At 50.7% G+C, this 19,519-nt stretch overlaps 1 protein-coding gene across 12 annotated transcripts in view; it reads right to left on the bottom strand.

The window, feature by feature from the left end:
* The window catches only part of ATP2B2 (ATPase plasma membrane Ca2+ transporting 2), a 302,671-nt gene that overhangs the window by 112,546 nt on the left and 170,606 nt on the right, over positions 1 to 19,519 (bottom strand). For all 12 annotated transcript variants that reach the window (XM_017501478.2, XM_017501485.2, XM_017501486.2 and 9 more), the window contains one exon: positions 13,640 to 14,156. In XM_017501478.2, the coding sequence (XP_017356967.1) occupies positions 13,640 to 13,838 (199 nt within the window). In that variant the 5' untranslated portion in view covers positions 13,839 to 14,156. The remainder of the gene's footprint in view (positions 1 to 13,639; positions 14,157 to 19,519) is intronic.

Raw genomic sequence — 19,519 nt, 5'->3', positions numbered from 1 at the left:
AGGTGGGCATGGCTGCTCTGAGCCTCCATATCTCTCCTGGATAGGTCCTTCAGTTCACTGTTCTCAGAATTAAGCCCTGGGGCCTTTTTAAAGACTCTAGGACTTCAAGCATTATGAATTTAAAAAAAGAAATAAAAAAGATGTTATAAAAGAAAAAATACAGCTTAAAGAAATGATCAAGAAGAGAAGCAAATGCCGGTGTTGATTTTGGCTGTCCAGTGGCATTCTGCTTTCCCTTAGGGGATTTGGTCTCCCCAGTGGGGATGTCTTGGTGACTATCAGTCAAGTTGTCCCCACCTTCCTGGACTAAGCGTGGGCATGTGATCAAGTTATACCAATCAACTCCCATGGATGCTATCTCCCGGGACGTAGAATCAGTGACTTGCTGGTGCCAGCTCACACTTGCTTGTGAGAGCTGATTGCTAAAATTTCAGGTATTTTGTGAGCTGGTTGTTAATTACAGTCATCGTTATAAATCAATCACATAAACCTACAATTATATAAATTATATTTTAAAAAGCAACAAATACCCCAAACTTATCACCTGCTAGTTATTTTACTACATTTCACTATTATTCTCTCTAGTAGATAGTCTATTGCATCTGCATGGTAGAAATACCGTATAATGCTGTGCTGCTGGGCCTCTTGTCCCAACTCTGTGTTCAATGATGTCATGTGGGCAATGTGGTGGTATTTACGCCAAGGAAATCAGCACCCACTACAAAAGAGGATTCTCTCCCAACTAGAGAGCTGGGCGTTAACATACACCAACACCCAATACAAAAGAGGATTCCCTCCCAACTAGAGAGCTGAGGGTTAATATTCACCAGCACCCACTACAAAAGAGGATTCTCTCCCAACTAGAGAGCTGGGTGTTAACATATACCAGCACCTACTACAAAAGAGGATTCCTTCCCAACTAGAGAGCTGAGGGTTAATATTCACCAGCACCCACTACAAAAGAGGATTCCCTCCCAACTAGAGAGCTGGGCGTTAACATTCACCAGCACAGCCTGCCAGGGAATCCTGAGTGATGCAAGGACCAGAAACAGCTGGAGTGGATTTTTCCCAACCCGCAATTCCCCAAAGGGACATTTACTCAGTGAGTCGTGCCACTGATCCCTGCATGTTCCTGTTTCCTTCTGGGAAATCGAGTTGGATTTTCCAGCCTTTGCTCCAACTTGGAGAACCCACTCCCATGCTGCCGTCATGTCTACACTACGCTGCCCAGTCAGCTTCTGTTGTTTACGACCGGTGTGCCTTAGCGGACCCATGTGGAGCGACATCGGCACACAGGCAGAAACAGGCTGAGGGAAGAATCATCACCCCAGTCTCACCCTGCAGTCACAACATCAGGTACATGCTAGATGTTTCCTGCCAGCTCCCTTTCCCCTTGCATCCATCTTTGTGGAGTTGTTGCCATTGTCAGGATGTACAATGCTAAACCCACCTTTTCAACATCACGTTATTTCTTAAGCCCCATCCATGCAACTTCAAGTTCTCTGTAACAGCCTTTTTCCATAATGTCCCAAAGGCACGAGGAGAAGCTAAAAGGTACTTAGTTACTTTCCTAATGTGGGGCATTTAGGAATTACTTGTCTTCTTTTCCCCTTTAGTATCACACAGAGATGTGGTTAAAAAATTTGGGACTGTGGATTGGGAGACCTGAGTCCTCATTTAATTTTGTGCCAGATGGCTGTGAGAAGTTGGGCAAGACACCTCCCTCTCTGGGCCTCAGTTTCTTAGCCTATATGATGATGATGATGATAATAGTAATAATAAGGTGACAGTCTCGGTTTTCAGGGTTCCTGTGCAGTGCTAAGTGTGTTGACTCATATCAGCTCGTTTATCACTTCTAACAGCCCAGAAATAAGAATGATTTCACAGACGAGTAAACAGATTCTGAGAGGTGATGTCATTTCCTCAGCACAACATAGCTAGTGAGTGGCACAGCTGGGGTTCAGACCTAGGACGTCTGCCTCTTCACTCTCTCACCACACTGCCACTTCCTAATGCCCACTTCTTAATGCCCACCAAGCACTGGGCTGGGGGGACAGACACCAGTACAGTGGTCTGTCCCTCAACACAGTCCTCTCGCTGTCCTGTTCACATCCCCAATTTACAGAAGCGAAAGCTTCAGCTCTGAGGACAGACATGGTTTTCCCATGTCAGAGTGTTCTGGGCTGAATCATGCTCTCCCACATCCATATGTTGAAGTTTTAACCCTCAGTTCCTTAAAATTGTGATTGTATTTGGAGATAGAGTCACTGTAGAGACAGGGACACTGTAGTTACTAAGTTAAGATGAGGCCATTAGAGTGTGCCTAATCCATGCTATGATTGACACCCTTATACAAAGAGGAAATCTGGGTATAGAGACAGTCATACATAGTGGGACGAGAATGTGAAGAGACATTGGGAGAAGATGGCCATCCACGAGCCTCCAGAACTGTGAGAGAATAAATATCTGTCATTTAAGCCACTCAGTCTGTAGTCCTTAGATGGCGTGGCTGAGCTGAGGATCTGCAGGAAGCCAGGGGGTTGCAGGGAGACCAGGGAGCGGAGGGGTCTCTGCCCTCAGCCCGTACCCACTGTGTGCTGGGCAAGTCCCTTCACTCCTGGGTCTCAGTCTCCCCATGTGTACCCTGGGATTGCTGAATCAGATGGTTCCTGTAGGCCCTTTCAGACCTGTTGTCTCATGGGTCCATGAGTCTCTCAGGCTCTTATTCCAACTGCTCTGGCCCCACTGAGTGGGGTGTGCTGAAGGGGGGCCCCAGGGAGCACTCCATTCTGCTGTTCTGTCTGGCAGAGCTTTCCCAAGGGCTCACCCAACAGCCTGCCCTCCTCAGCGCAGGCTGCTGCTTCTTCTTCGTCCTACTTCCTGGAGACTGCCGGGTCTGACTGTCTGCTGATCCAGCGTCAGATACTCTGATCACACTGTACCTGCATGTGACACTCTCCTCTGACCTCTGACTTCTTTGCCTCCTGCCTGCCCTCTCCCTTTGGGGTGGAGGCTAGGGCAGGTGGGTCCTAGCGATCATCGGCCAAGGCACTAATTTCCACTGACTATAAATAACTCTGGGTCTGAAACCACAGCAGGGGCCTGGATTGCACCAGGAGGAGTAAGATAATCGTTGTGGGGTGAAGAGGGCCTGTATAAATAACTTACCCACCCTGTCTGGGCCTCTCGGGTGACAGGCAGGCCTAGAGACAGAGGATCTCTTCAGCTGACTTGGGGCCTCTGTGGGACCCAGGCGGGGTGAAAGACTCGGGTCCTACTAGCATTAGGGATGGCCTAGCCTGCAGTTATATAGCAACATTTCTCACCCCTTAGCCCATGTGACAGATGAGGAAACTGAGACCCACGGAGTAGTAGTAATTAAAAGCTAGATCTAGGCCCCTGGGCTTCTGGGAGCTACAGGACTATTGCCAGGGATGCATAAGTTCTGGTCTCCCGCTACACCCGACCTTCAGGAGCCAGTGTGGGAGGGCTCTGAAGCTGTTTGGTAGCGAGCAAGGCCGGGTGCAAAGGGCCAAGGGCATTGCCCTGGCCTGGGCTCTGATGGGCCAAGGTTTTGAGGTCACGCATTTTCAAGTGAAGAGAGGCCTTGGGTCTGGCTGTGAATCAGCCACCCTTTGGCCCACCTGATGTCTGCATAGTGGGGGCGTCAAGGCAGATGGTCTCACAGTAGCAGAATCTCTGAGCCTGGAGAAGCCTCAGAGACTACCAGACCCACCTTCTTTATTTTCCAGATGGGGAGACTGAGGCATGGAACAGGGTGGAGGGAGCTTGGAGAGGGTCTCAGTTGATAAGGGCCAAAGTCAGGCTGGTCTCCACCCCTGCCCACCCCAGCATGGGTGGACTGAGCACCCTTTTCCTGCACAGTCACATGCATCCCCCTGGGGCCCCTACAAGGCTAATTTCACCTAAGGCCCCTGGGCCAGGCATGCTGTGTGTGTTCTCTCATTTAATCCACAGCCAGTGTGGCCCCTGGAAGCCAGGCAGTGTCTGCTCCATTTCACAGATTTAACAAATGACACACTAAGAACTTATGTGATCTGTGCCCCAACCCAGGCTTTTAGATACTCGAGTTTAGCATTTTTCTCCAGTATCAGAGGTTTTCAATATTTCCCCCTTTTTTTTTTCCAAAAAGGAGTGTCAGGCCAGGTGCAGTGGCTCCTGCCTGTAATCCCAGCATTTTGGAAGGATGAGGTGGGAGGTTTGCTTATAGCCAGGAGTTCAGGACCAGCCTGGTTCGCTGCAACCTTTGCCTCCTGGGTTCAAGTGATTCTTGTGCCTCAGCCTCCTGCATATCTGGGATTATAGGCATGCACCACCCCACTGGCTAATTTTTGATAACTTGTCTCTACAAAAAAAACCAATAAAAATAAAAAAATTAGCTGGGCATGGTGGCATATGCCTGTAGTCCCAGCTACTTGGATGGCCGAGATGGGAGGATCACTTGAGCCTAGGAGGTCAAGGCTACAGTGACCTGTGATTGTGCCACTGCACTCCAGCCTGGGCAACAGAGCAAGACCCTGTCTCAAAAAAAAAAAAAAAAAAAAAAGAAAAAAGGAGTGTCTCTGGTTCGTGGTGGGTGAGAAGCTCAGAGTCGCCAGTGCGAGAACTGTTTCCCCAACCCTCAGTTCCCCTGCACTCAGTGAATTCACTGGCTCTATACAGCATGAACAAACAGACTAAAAACCAGAGTCTACAAAAATGAATCTATAGTTCATGGCCTGGAGTTATCTGTGCTTTGCGATCTGTCCTAGGCTCCAGGCACAGCGAATTCCTCACTGCTCCCTGTACATGCCCTGGTTATCATCACAGGGCCTTTGCTCATGCCCCATTAACAGTGTGTGCTTCCCTTCCCATCTCTGCTCACTCAACTCCACCCTGTCCGTCCCGGCCTCACTCAGAGGAAGCTACTCCTGATTTTGTCCCCAGGCAGGTGGGGATCACTCCTCCTTTGTCAATCTTTAGAACATTTCCTCTTGCAGTAGTTATTTTTGTCAATAGCAGGGAGCAGACCAAGGAGGTCATGTGTCCTTATTTGGGAGCCAGAGCGTGTAGGCACCAATCCTGGCTAGGCCACTTGTTAGGGGTGGTGCTCAGAGCCTCAATTTCCTCATCTGTAAGCTGGAATGAAGATTATAAGAGAAACTGCCATGAAGCCTCAGTGGGAGCCTGGCATGCTGTCAGTGCTCAATATGTGTTAGTTACTCTCTACTATCAAGCTATAACTAGTATCATGGCTAGTAACTAGTATCCACAGCTAGACTGGGAGAGTCTTAAGGCAGGGGCAGGTTACAATCCACCTTTGCACTTCCCTTTCCTGGGAATCTTTAGTGAGCTTTGGGGAGTAAGGGGGTCCTGAAGGGGTTCCTCCTTCCTCTCCTCTGGCTACAATGAGGCTTTGGCTTCCTGCCCCTGGCTGCCATTTTTCCTATTAAATCCTGCCTGCCTCTGTGCCCTTGGACTTATTTCCTGTCTTTTTTTTTTTTGAGACAGAGGTCTTACACAGGCTGATCTCGGCTCACTGCAGCCTCTGCCTCCCAGGTTCAAGTGACTCTTGTGCCTCAGCAGGCTCCTGAGTAGCTGGGATTACAGGCATGTACCACCACATCCAGCTAATTTTTGTATTTTTAGTAGAGACAGGGTTTCACCATGTTGGCCAGGCTGATCTCGAACTCCTGACCTCAAGTGATCCATCTGCCTTGGCCTCCCAAAGTGCTGAGATTACAGGTGTGAGTCACTGAGCCTGGCGTTTCCTGTCTGACATCCTTTGCCCCCTTCAACCAAGAGAGGATATTCTTGAAGGTCAGCCCTGTCCCCATCTACCCATTTGTCCTGTGTGTAGCCACATCACACAGACACTGCTCCTGAGAAAGCATAGGAAAGGGATCTGTGTCTCTTCCCAGAAGAGTACATGTGGCCCAAGCCTGCATATAGTAGGTACACAACATAAACTGTTCAATAAATAAGTGTGTGTCTACCTCCATCACTGCTTGGCATGTTAGAAGCAGAGGAAAGCAATGGAGATGTCCCATCAGTTCTGGGAGGTGGGTGTTATTATTAAGTCATTTACAGATGGGGAAACTGAGGCTCAGAGTGAGAGAATGACTTGCTCAAGGACTCAGATGGTGAAGCTGAGATTCAAAGTCAATGGTCTCCATATTCCTTCCCTTTTCTGAGCACATAGTAGGCATTTAGTGATTAGTGCATATTGATTCTGCAAAACAATAATGCCTTCACAGTAAGAAGCAGGGCCCCCTTCCTCTCCAAGCCTTTATTTCCTACTCAAGGGGCTGCTGTGAGGATCTCAGGGAACAATGTGTTGGGAAGGCCTGGCTCTTAGTTTGCCCCCAGTAAGTGAGAGTTGGGGTAGCTTTGGGACTCAGGCATCTGCATGGTGGGTCTGCCTAAGGCTCTTCCTAAAGCGAGGCCCTGTGGAAATGCTGCCCTTACAACCCATCTCTTCCACCACCTCTCTGGGTGCCTGACTATGGGATGCACCTAGTGGGCCAAGCAGCATTGCTCATGAGACATGAAGACTCCCTAGTCCTGCTGGAATCACCTGGAAGCCCTTCAGTCAGCTGCAGGGCAGGCTCTTTCTCTGCCTGTCCTGTGCTCTCCCTGCCACCCCATGGCCTGCAGAACTATTTGCCCAGCAGACTCTACCACCCCAGCCTACAACCATCAATAACATGCATTGACTGACATGTGGGTTTGTTTTATTGATGATTCAGAAGGGTATGCAGGCGGCATTCTGGAAAGCGTCCACACATGATTCATCAGAACTTCACATTAAACTGTGCTTTTGAAGGATTGTTTTCCCCGTGGTAGTGGTGATGGGGGGAGGTGCATAAGCCGTGCAAATCAGATATGGGGCTGATACATATTTTTTAACACAACGATTCACATGCATTGGTCAAGCCCATTGATCGCCCAAACAAGCCAACTCTCTCTTCTTCACTAACTAAAACCCAACGTCTCCCTTGAAGTCACACAGAGAGCTCCCAGCAAAGAATAATAACAGTAATGCTGAAATAACACCCACCATGTGCCAGGCACTAAGTGCTTTACACGTACTACTTCAGTATTTACAGCGACCCTATGAAAGACGCACTGTTACGATCTCACGTTACAGATGAAGAAGTTGAGGCCTCATTAGATAACTGGTTCAACGTCCTACAGCTGGATAAGAAGTGGCGCCAGGATTTTCACCATGATACTGAGTTGGCCTCCCCACTGTGACACTAGTCATAGACCCAGTTAGCCTGGACAGTCTCAGCTCATGCAGCAGCACCCTGGTGTAATTACTAATGGGGCCGTGGTCTGGCGGGTAGAATCTTTAGCCACGCTGTATTTCAGGTGGTTCTGAATCCCACCTTTTCTCCTCAGCTGCCTCCTCCATCCTGTTTTCTCCCCCTCCAGGCCATGCTCTCCTCAAGAGGAGGGAACGTTTCTGCTCTTCCTCCCCAGCACACAGTAGGGACCATCCCCGCTGCTGTGGGTCCACAGCCTCGCCTCCATTTTCCTCCCCTCTTCCAACCTCCTTGGTCTCTGGGGGTACTAACCAGCCCCTCTGGGTGAACATGTGACCAGATCTGACCTATCAACCCGCTCCATCTTTAAGCTACAGGGATTGGCTCAGGAGTGGCCATGTGACTAAAAGTGGGCCAATCAGAGCCTGGTCTGGGATTTTTCGGAGCTGGGGGAGGTGGCGGGGGCCCACGAGGAAAGTCCTGGCTGCCGTGGTGCCAGGGATAGGAGGATGTTAGTCTGAAGCTGCCGGAGCCCTCATGTGCCGAGACCTGCCAGAAAATGAAGCCAACACAGTGGACAGCGGAAGTGAAAGTAGGAGAGGGAAGGACAGAGTCCTCCTGACAGCTTTAAGGCCCTGGAGCCAGCCGTGCTGGAGGCCAGACCTATCCCTGGACTTTTCAGTTGCCCAAACCAGAAAACTCCTTTTGTGCATAAGCCAGCCTGAGATGGGTTTCCATCAGATGGAGCCCTCCTGGATAAAAATGCTCAGCAAATACTGGGCCTGGATTCATCTGTAGAAAACTTAAAGCACTTTCAACTCACTGCAAATAGCAGAGAGTGAAAGTAGGACAGTTCCCACTTCACAGATGAGAAAACTGAGGTTGCGGAAGACCAAGTATCTTGCCTGAGGTCTCCCACATACTTGGTGACACAGGGGAGGCTGCGACACCTCACCAGTCATCATGTCTTCCCCCTCCACCCCTGCATTTATTTGAGGAGGCAGCTGTGCTTCCTCAGCCTCTTGCATACCCAGGAGTTTTTCTCCTCTAGGCCTCATACCTGACAGTCCTGGGCCTTAGCAGGGAGCACAAGCCGCTTCACGTGAAGGCCCTGGAGTGGGGCTGCAAGGGTTTCCTGCTCATCTCTGGCCAGGCAGTGAATTCCCTATGCGGACCCTGTGTCTGGGCAGCCTCCACGCCTGACCCTTTCCAGGCTTCCGCCGAGTCTGTGGCTGCCCTGGTTTCCCCGTTAACCTCTCAGGGGCCCAGTGATCCTTGGACTGATGGAACACAGAGAAAACTAGAACATGGCAACAACACATGGAAGATCCCTGCCCCTGCTTCCACACCTTCCTGCTGCCCAGCCAGCAGCAGCCCCATGGATGTTCTCATTCAATATCATATTCACATGCAGCACAAAGCACACGCCATCTCCCATGATCTGCTCTCTCGTCCTCCCTCAGCCCTGCTCTCTCCTCCACTTGGGCCGGCTGTGGGATTCATACAAAATTAACCGGAGGTTCCGTTTCACAGCACTCTGCAGTATCCAGTTCCCATTCCACCCTACTGCTGCCCCATCTTTGTCCCCCTTATCAACCCCGCCAGGAAACACACTATGTGGCAAACACCCAAGAGCAACCTATCATCGTCGCCCTTTGTGACAACCCAAGGTGGGTGCAGGTGTCAGGAAGTGAGCAACGAGGGCTGTGTGTGCAATGGCTCAGGGCAGTGCAACACTGGGCTCAGAGAACTGGAGCCATCTGTTCTATGAGCGACACAGGTGTCCTGTGTCTCTCCCCAAGCCTGCAGCCTTCTGTCCCATGAAAGGAGGGGCACTGGGACATCCCCTGCCTCTTCTTTCTTCCTCCTTTTCTTCTTTCCATGAATATTTCTTGAGCCCCCAGGCAATGCATCAGGTGCTAGAGAACTGATGCATTGCCTGGGGGCTCAAGAAATATGGTGGAAAATGACAGAGCTCCTGCCTCCAGGCCTCCTGGACCACCTGACACTAGTCACTCATTTTTCCACCTCCTCTGATGGCATGTTAACTCTGCACTGGGCACAGCCACTGTCTTATCTGATTGCCTAATTCTTTCAAGGGGATGGGGCCCATGCATGTTGTTGTAAAAGAAACACTGGGGTGTAATAACAATGATAGTAAACATCACTTTGCAGGTGTCTAGGGTCTGCCTTGCACGTGGCTTATCTAATTTAATCCTCACACCATTTGCTTGACGTGGGTACTGTTATTACCCTCACTTCGCAATTAAGTCAGCTGAGGCTCAAAGAGGTTAAATTGAACTCTCCCAGTGTCCCTTGAAGATAAAGACACTCAGGATTTGAACCCAGGTTTCTGGGATTCTACCATCCTTGGCTGGAATGGTGTGGAGGGAAAGGGAACCGTAGAGGTAAGAAGATAAAGTTGTTAATCAGAATCAACAAAACCAACAGTGGGAGAGGAAAGGAGTGGAGCTCAGATGGGGGTAGAGGCTGCCCCTGGCCTCACAGCCTCACAGGGGGCAGGTTTACCCAACCGGTGTCACCAAAGTTGGGTCTCCAGGTGGGTTGTCCAGTACTGCCGGGCTGTGGGAGCTGAGCCACACCCTGAGCTGGCTGCTGCTGGTGCCCTGGGTGAGCACAGATTCCCTGTGGCCTCAAACCCCATTTGTCACTTGCAGAGATCTTTTTGCCTAAAATTAGCTGGACTTGAATGGGAAGGCTAATTTATGCATGGCCTGGAGCGTTTCCTGCAGTGTGACTCAGAGGCCAGCTCCCTGCTCACATCAGCAGATTAGGGGTAGAGGGTGTCGGGAGTGGCCAACCTAAGCCCCTGTGTCTGAAGCTGGCACAGCCTAGACCACTGAGCTTTTAAATTGGGGCTGGGGCTGGGGCTGGGCCAAGCATTTCTCTAAATCAAAAGACGGCCAAGTAGGGTGGGACAAATGCTCCTCATGAGACAGAGTAAAGGAGGTGTCCCTTGACCCCACCCTATTCAGGCATCATCCTACAGTGGACGCCAGAGGACTGTTCCCAGGTGGCCATGCTTGGCTCAGGTCTGAGTATGGGGCTGTGTTCAAAGCCTGCTCTGACATGAACTGTGGCAGTGACCTCGAGCCCTCATACCCTCCTCCATAAAATGGGATAACAGCACCTGTTTCCAGGAGCACGTCATAGAGAAGCGTAACAGCCTTGTACAAAGTATTTCTGATGTGTGGACATTGGCCACCATTCCACCGTTTCCGGAGAACGTGCCCACTTTTTCCCCAGTGATGATCCTCATAATGAAAACGATACTGAGAGCTGACATTTATTGAGCACTTTGATGCTGGGATCCAATCTTATTCAGTATTCACAGCCCATTTTATCGATGGGGAAATGGAGGTGTTTAGTCTCTGGGGCTGAATCTCACCACAAAGAACTACCTATGTGTTAGGGACTGTTCTAAGCTACTTCACTTTGTCCTTCCCCAGCCCTGTGAGGTAGCCACTATTACTAACCCTGATTTACAGATGAGGAAATGGGGGCACAAAGAGTTTGAATAACTTGCCCAGAGTCCCACAGCAGGTAAGTGGCAGACCTGAGATTTGAACCCAGGATGTCCAAGTTTGGGTCTGTGGCATTATGCTCTTCTGCCACTCCCCAAATCTCTCCCAGCCCTGCCCCTCCCAGCCCCTTGGGAGATACTTCTAGGGACCAATGTGGCAGGAGCTCCAGGGAATCCTATGATGGGCTTTCCTTCTCCTCAGAGATCTTGCCCATCAGAGATCTCATTTGGTTCTCATGAACAATCAGGAGACCAAGGCTCAGAGAGGTCAGACAAAAAGGCCCAAAGGCACATGGCTGGCAGGCACAGAGCACGAGAGATGTCATTATTGTCTCCGCTTCACAGACGAGGAAACAGAGTTCTTTACTTTTCACCCAAAGCCTCACTTCTTGCAGCATACCAGTTATTCTGTGGAATTCCCTCTAAGAAACGCTGCTGTAGGCCACACTACATGGGCTTTCCCTTCTCTTTCCTCCATAGCCAAGTCCAAACACCTCCTCCAGGAAGCCTTCTCTGACCTTCACTGTCCAGCTGCTTTACCATTACTGAGTCCTGGGGCCCTTGCTGCACTTGGTCTTGATCATCTGCAGTCTGGGTTGTTTAGCTGTCTGAGAGTTCCCCTACCTTAGGCTGGGACTTAGTAGCTGTGTCTCAGGGTTTTACTGGGCCCTCCTTTGTGACAGGTACCAGGTTGGGCACAGGATGTACAGACAGAGCAGAGAGAGTTCCTGCCTCAGGTGGGCAATGCTCCCCCCAGCAGTACAGAGTAGGTTCCCAGGAGCCGGCCAGAAATGGCTCTGCAAGGGTCCTGGAACTTGGTCATGTGCTGTCCAACTTCCCAGCTCTGGGAAGCCTTTCTGGTGGGAGGGGAGGGTGGTTTTCTTAACTAGGGTCCATACCCCACTTCTAGGGAGTCTGGAAACTTACAAATAGTGTGAGCCACACCTGTTGCATGTGGTTGGCTGATTTTCTGGAGAGAGGGGTCACAGTGCCCATCAGCTTCTCCCCAGGGACTGGGGCCCAGAGACATTTAAGATTCCTGATTCACGGCAATCTCTCAGTCCCTAATTAACAGGCAAAGGCCACTTGAACAACCTTGCCTGCCAGCAGTTCTTGTTTGCCAACCTGATAGTGGAGGGGAGCACGGACCATTCTGCCAGGGATAAGCGACCACAAGAGGCTGGGACCCAGAAGTCTCCAAGCAAAGCCTATGCCCATCTTAGGGCCACATGCAGCTGTTTTTAAACCTCACGCCAGAATTGCACTATGAGGAAAGGTTACATCCTCTATTCCCACCCTCCCCACCGAAACAAAACGAACAGCACTGAGTGAGAAAACGTGTTTCTAAACTTCTGCCTGGGCTCGGCTCGTGGACAAAGTGTCAGTAAGAATAGTCAATGTGGGAAGAAGAACCAGTTTTAGCTTTTCTTTCTGACCCAGGAGAGAAGACAAAGAGGGACACAGACAGCTGGGAGTTGCTGGGTGCAGTGGAGTGTAGGCACACGTGATTCCTGGACTGCCAGGCAAGCCCTGGTGGAACCCAGCAGCCGCTGCAGGAAATGCTCCCAGGGCTAGAGTCCAGCAGGGCCTGGGGCTCAGAGGAATGGAGAGAGGAGACAGGCTTCTCTTCTGTCATAAGGGATAACAGTTCAGCTGTTGCCTGCCTCCCAGGTAGTAGTTATATCTAGGGAAGGGACCGACATCCACTTCTCCTTAGAATAGTCATGGCTGCCACTTCGAGCACTATTGAATGCCCAGTCCTACACTAGGCATTGGCAGGCAGACATTGGCCCATTTTCCAGGAGAAGAAAACTGAGGCTTGGTGCAGCCTTGCACAAACTTGCAGGGTTGAGAGTGTCAGCACAGAGCCTCACACATACACCTGTAGGGTTTACATATGGAATGCTTCCTTTCCATGGTGAGCGGAAGGTAACTTGTGGCAGGTCACCCAAACCATGAGCTCTGGTGCTCAAGCCTGGCTGGCTTCCCTTGTCTCTGTTTTGGGGCAGAGGACCTAGCTTTGGACCCCTCCAGAAAAGCCCCCAGGAACTGAAACACTCTCTCTCTCTCGAGATCCCAGGCCTGTTCAATTTTGACAGGTGCAAGAAAGCCCCACTCCACCCTCAGGGCAGGACACACAAGGACAGCTGTCACCCTTCCCATCACAGCCATCTTCCTACTGCTTTGTCTGTCCAGCAACCCTACAGCTGTGATGCCCCAGAGCCCCAACAACCCCCAACCAGAGTCTGGATTTAGCAGAGAGACTTGATTCCAGCCCAGCAGCAGAGGATTGGCTGCACGTTGGTGGTGCTACGGTTCCACACTCAAGCCCACACTAGAGAATTCCTGGGGCTTGAGGAAGGAAGAACTGGGCCTGGATGGTTGGAACCTCAAAGCCAACCATTGTGGAATAAGTGGGGAAAGCACAAGGCCCTCCTGGGCCTGGGTGCAGGTTCCATGCTGGTCCCACCCAGTGGCCCTTCTGCCTCTGCCTCAGAGACTGGTGCCTCCCATATTTATAGAATGTGGAACTTGCCACTCTGTGGCTGTGGGGTCCCTTGTCTCCAGAACACAGTCTTGACCCAGCTCTCTTCCTGCTGTCTGTCTGCAGGTGGCTTGGGTCATGCCCAGCCAGTGATGAGGCTCTGTTCTCCAGCCTTTCCAGAGGGGCTGACACTCAGCTAGAATACACTACAATGGCCATTCTGGCATTTCAGCCTTTTTCTGAAACACCCCTGCTGTTACACATTATGAATATGGCCCCTGCGGCCAGTTGAAACGGTGGCCGCCTAGGCTGCAGCCCTGGGTTCAAGTCTCAGACACTTACCTTCAACAGGTGAGGTTTTGAGGCGCCGGCAGATGGCTTCAGTGTCCCCATAAGTCTCCTTGATCTTGACCACAGCCTCAGTGCCCCGCAGCTCCATGAGTGAGCGGAGCTCCTCCATTGTGCACCCGAACTCGCCCCCATGGCTCGACTCATTTCTTTGGTTTTTGGAGTAAAAGTCGCTGTTGGTCATGTCACCCATGTTGCTGCAGTCCCTGCTCGGGGTGGGCCCGAGGGTCAGTGCTGGACAAAAGGCTGCCGGGTGATGGCTGCTTGTGGTTGTCCTCAGCACACCCTCACTGGTCAGTTGTGGCACCAGGTGGCCGACTCCGGGTCCTCAGGGGTGGGGGTGGCTGAGGCCGGCTGGTGACAGCAGTGGTGAGCTCCAAGGGATGTCCCTGGGTGTGGGACGAGGTCCAGGGGCCGGAGGGGCTCAGGGCTGTAGACCCAGGAGTCTCCATTCAGTGGGGCCCATGCTGCTCCCTGGAGCTGGCATCTACATGGTCAGAGGTGGTGGCTCCTGTGGGACAAGCACAAAGTGAGTGACAAAGGCCAGGCACTAGAGGCCACATGGGACAGGTGCTCAGGAAGGCCCCAGGCACACACACAGCAACCCAAACAATACTGACTACACACACACACCCTAACACACCAGCTCACACTGTAAATCCAATGGTCGTAGTGCCAACCCAGGCACTCCACGATATGCCACCCTCAAGGCATATCCTGATAACACATTAACTCCCTATTTGTGCACTGTGCTATGGAACACACTCGCTTCACAGCACACACCGGTGTGTACACACATCCCCCCAACACATACCTTCTGGCATGTCCTTGGGCCCTGCGCCACTGCCACACACATACCAACACCCAGGCCCCACACACCAGCTTCGAGCCCCACCCTTTTCCCTCAAGAATTGCTGTGCTAACAGGCCCTCTGAGCACACCCAGACTCCATTTCCCTCCTTCTCTCACTATCCTTGACATGTTTACACATGCCCCATGCCCACACAATCTGGGACACACTCCCCCAAATACATTGTTCCCAAGCTCCCCCCCAAGTCCTCCCCCCATGCCACCTGTGCCCATCAATACACTATTCTCCTACATCCCTCCCCACTCAGGTCTCACAGGCATGGGGATGGGAGAAAGCCCTCCACCTGCACCCACAGGCCCCCACCATATTAATCGAGGCCCTCAGCCTGGCCAGAGAAGCCAGCTCATGTATATTCACAAGAATTATTGAGGCCAGAGCTTGGTCCCTGTATTAGTTCAGGTCCATGGAGCCCTCACCTGGAGTGGGGTGGGGGTGTGGTCCCATAGACCAGCACCACGGACAGCGGCCACGAGTCCCTCTTTGGAGCTGAGGAGGAGGGAGCTCTGGCTTCTCCCTGCCTGCCCGGCCACCTTGCAGGAGTGCGGCATCTGTGGGGCTGCCAGGAGAGAATCCAATCCTCCCTGACACCCAACACCGGAGGCCGAGGCCCCAGCAAGCGTTGGGTGACAAAGGGCCCCAGCTGAGCTCGGCTGGGCCTGGCACGGGGTCCGGCCCCGCCCAGCGGCCATGGACAGCTGGCCATCCTGGGCCCAGGACAGTGAGCGAAAAGGGTGAGGGAAGGAAGGCAGGACTACACCCTTTCCAGCTCCAAACTCCTCCCTTGCTTTATCTCTTTCACAACCCTTTCGTCTTTCACACATTTTAGAGCTGGAGGCATTCTAGAGGTAATTCACTTTCCCAGCGGGGAACCTGAAGCTCAGAGAGGGAAAAGCACTTGTCCAGAGCCGTAGGGAGCAAGAGTGCAGAGGAGCACAGAGGGAAACAGTCTCCCGGCTCCCAGCCCCCAGCTCCTCCCCTCCCCTAGGGGGCGCTCCCGCCTTTGTCTCTGAAGAGCCCTGTGGGTGGGTAGACTGTGCCAGGCAGCTGCAAAGAACACAGGATCTGGCGTCGGAGCGATTTGGGTTCACATCCTGGCTGTGGGACCCTGGGCAAGTTCCTTCACTTTTTGGAGCCTTGATTCACTTATCTGTAAATTGGCAAAACAGTCACTCTCCCCTACCCCCACCGCTGACTACCTCCCACTTTACTGAGAACTAATTATAAACCGTATTCAAATCCAGTGTGTTTCTGGATTTGGGGCTTTCTAGCCCTGGGTCACAGGGAGCTGGAGCCACAGGAGAAACCTTACATGTCTTACATAAGGGAAACTTTTACTCAGGGATGCAATAGGAAGATTATTTTTACACTGGGACCAACAAGTCTCTTATGGAATAGAGCATAAAATGGATGTGATGCCTCGAGAAGAGACACCAAGACATGAGACACCAAAGAAACTGCACGCCTGGTGCTCCCACCTACAATACTCAAGAGAGGCCATGCTCCTTGGCCATGGATGGAGCACACGCCATCCACAGAATCCCTGAGTTTTGACCCCAACAATGTATTCCTGGGAGAAGAAGGTGAAGCAGGGACCAAGAATGTGAATAACAACAATGGCAGTACTCCCCTGACATTTCTTAAGCATCTACTATGTACCAGGAGCTGTGGGATGAGTTCTGTATCATCCATCCAAGGTAAATTCTAGGAGGGTGAGGTTAGCAGGTTTTGTGTGCTGCTCTGGCTAGAAAAGCACTTAGCTCCTTGTAGGTACCTAGTAAATGATTGCTAAATGAATAGGTGAATGAATGAAAAGCAAATAGATAACTATCTCATTCTCTACAACCCTGTGAAGTGGATACTATAATTATCTCCATTTCATAGACCAAGAGAATGAGGCTCAGAAGGGTGAAGTCATTTGCCCAAGGTCACACAGTGGGAAGGTCCCAGGAAGTGGAAGATCTTTTAAAACTTCAACTTTGGACTCTTGCCCACCACCCAGTAAGAAGGGGCTGGCAGGGTGCTGGTCTAGGATGCTACGCCTCTCTGAGGAAAGTGTTGGTATTTGCGATTTGGGTTGAATGCTCTCCTCCTCCTGCTGCAAGTTAGTGCAGAGCCTCAACACGGCTCCCTTCCCAGTCTAGGGCCAGCCACAGGAGGCAAGGAGAGACCTCTGAGAGCATGCGGGCCCTCATTCAGGGTTGGATGAGGCACTAGGCCCAGTGCAGGGAGCGGGTGGGGGTTTTTGCATTAAGCAGTGCTCTTCCTGCTGCCTGCTCCGTGTAAATGTGTTTTGTGTATATTTAGGAAGCTGGGTAGAGAAAAACCAAATGGCTGGAGAGACAAGGATAGAATGAGGCAAACGGGCTACAGGTGGGGCAGAAGGAAGGAAATGAGGTCAGGGCTCCTTCAGGCCAATGCAGTGGTTGGGGCTTCTAGGAGAGACAGGTGTCAGATGCTGGGGGAAGGGTGAACCCCTGCTGGGTGGGAGGGGGGCAAGTGCTGGGGAGGGGATTTGACAAAGAACTTTCCAGAATAGGCTTTACTTTCTCAGGGACAAGAGCTGAGATGAGCAGATGCAGACTCTCTGTCCAGAAGGAACTTGGGACTGACCTGGAGCCCCAGGGGGCCTCAGTCCTTGGCACTTACATAACAAGCCTGGATCTGGTGAAGGCAAAGCCAGTGAACATTTACCACCCCACACCTGCACTAAACTTACTGGTGCGGTAGAAATCACCTGTGATTCTGAGCTAGTTGCCTGGCTTCTCTGGCTCAGCTTCAGCATCTATAATTTGGGGCTACTGATACATAACATTGCATGACTGGCACATGATAAGCATTTATTGAGCACTTATTAGGCACCAAGGACTCTGAGTGCTTTACAGAAACAGCTGTCTCAGAGATGGTGCTAGGGATTATGCATAGGGCTCCAGAAACCACCAATTCTGAGTTCAAATTCTGGCTCCTTCATCTTCCAGCTGAATGGGAGGGAAATTAACTTTGATTTCATTATCTTAACAAAAAGAAGAGAGGAATAAGAGTCTACCTCATAGGTGTTATGAAGCTTAAACGATTTATTTCATTTAAAATACTTAGAACAAAGCCCAGAACATAGTAAGCACTCAAATTAGTATGATTATTATTGTCAATCCACAAAACTACTTTATGAAATCTTACTATCCCATAGAAAATATGAGGAAACTGAGGCCAAGAGAGATGAAGAAAATTGCTCAAGATCACGACTAGTGAGTGGTAGAGCTGGGATTTGAACCTAGGCAGTCTGGGTCCAGAGACACACTCTTAATCAGGACTCTTTTCTGCTTCCCCTGGTGAATCTCCCTCATGAGGTTCTTATGACACTTAAATGAAGTGCCATATGTGAACGAAAGTGCTTTCCAAACCACAAGGGACTTTCTAAACCTGAGGTACTGCTTTCTATCTGTCCCCGTGCTACCTGCGGCATGGCTTATAGGCACTGATAATTATGTCTCTGAAAGTACAAGCAAGCTATGAGAATCGTTAGCAGCAGTTATATCTGTGATCACAACAGTTGGCATGAGTTAATGGGCTACTGCCAATTTTAATGACTACTGTGATAAGATGAACAATGATCTTCAACCATTTATCTACCCACCCACCCATTCATCCATCCACGTACCCACCTACCTGCCCACCACCCACCCATCCTCTCATCCATCCATCCATCCATCCACCCACCTGCTCACTCACCCACCCTTCCATCCATTTTTCCACCCACCCACCCACCACTCACCGACCCATCTACCCATCCATTCATCCATCCATCCATCCACTTACCCATCCAATCATCCATTCAATGATTGTGTTTGGGGTACTACTTGGTGCCAGGCACTGACCAATCCAGAGAGGATCCCTGCCCTCTACAAGCCCACAGTGAGGAAGAGAGACAACTGAATTAGTGATTTCTATGACTTGAAGTGTTTGCTATCATGGGGACCCCCAGGTGCTGTGGACACACAGAGCAGGAAGACTTGACCTGGCCCAGGGTAACCAGGAATGCCTTTCCTCTCAGCTCCAAGTAGGGATATTTTTTCTTCTTCTGCAGGTAAAGAAGGACCTAATAAAAATATGAACCATGAAGAAACTGAAATACACAACTGTTTGTCAGTAAAAGGTGCAGAAAGAAAACAGTGTGAGCCAGTATGGAGGGATAGAACTCTGGGATAATAAAAGCAACTAAAAATCAGAACTCTACCTGGAAGGCGACTGATCCTATACTTCCTTCTCTCTCTCTTCTCATGGGGCTTGTTCCCTATCCCAGCTTCATCTCATGGGCGCAAACATGAGGTTACCCCTTATCTGGGCATTTTGCTTTTTCATTCCAAGCTGCGGAGCCCACTTTGGTGCTTGCTCTGACAGTGAGATTTGCTGGAAAAGTGTGAAGTCCACCAGCACAAAAGCTACTTGTATGAAATGATAGAAATGATCTTTTTGCAGATGAACAGAACTGAGGACCCCATAGTTTGCATAGAATTCCTCAGATGCCTGACTCCTGCAGATGCGCCATGTATCTGTTCAGAACACTTCACTACCTGGGCCTTTGCCTCTGTAACAGGTGCTGTCCTGTTCAGCCTCAGTGTCCCTTCTTTGGAAGCCTTTCCTGACCACCTAGACTGCATATATGCTCCTGACTCCCAGGTGCCTCCTGGATTGTAGTACACTTCACACTTTATTGCTTGAGCCTGCTTAACTGTTTTCTTTCCCCAGGATTTTGAGAGCACTACGTGGGCAGTTGCTAGATCTCTTCTGTACCTACTGCAGTGTCTGGCATCCAGTAGGCACTCAATAGATATTTGGTGTTGGGTCTGCCGTCTATGGAATGTGTGATTTTAGATAGGTCCTCAGACCTCAGTTTGCTCATCTGTAACATGGGCTAGTGATTCCTACCCTGCCTACCTTAAGAATTTTCTGTAGGGGGACTTGGGGGGTTAGGAAAGATAACAAAAGCAGCAGCCATGGTTTTTCAT

This window comes from Cebus imitator, unplaced genomic scaffold (genome assembly GCF_001604975.1).
Source record: "Cebus imitator isolate Cc_AM_T3 unplaced genomic scaffold, Cebus_imitator-1.0 Scaffold281, whole genome shotgun sequence".
Classification (NCBI taxonomy): Eukaryota; Metazoa; Chordata; class Mammalia; order Primates; family Cebidae; genus Cebus; species Cebus imitator.
The sequence above is the reverse complement of the archived record's forward strand: the minus strand, read 5'-3'. Positions and strand labels throughout refer to the sequence as shown.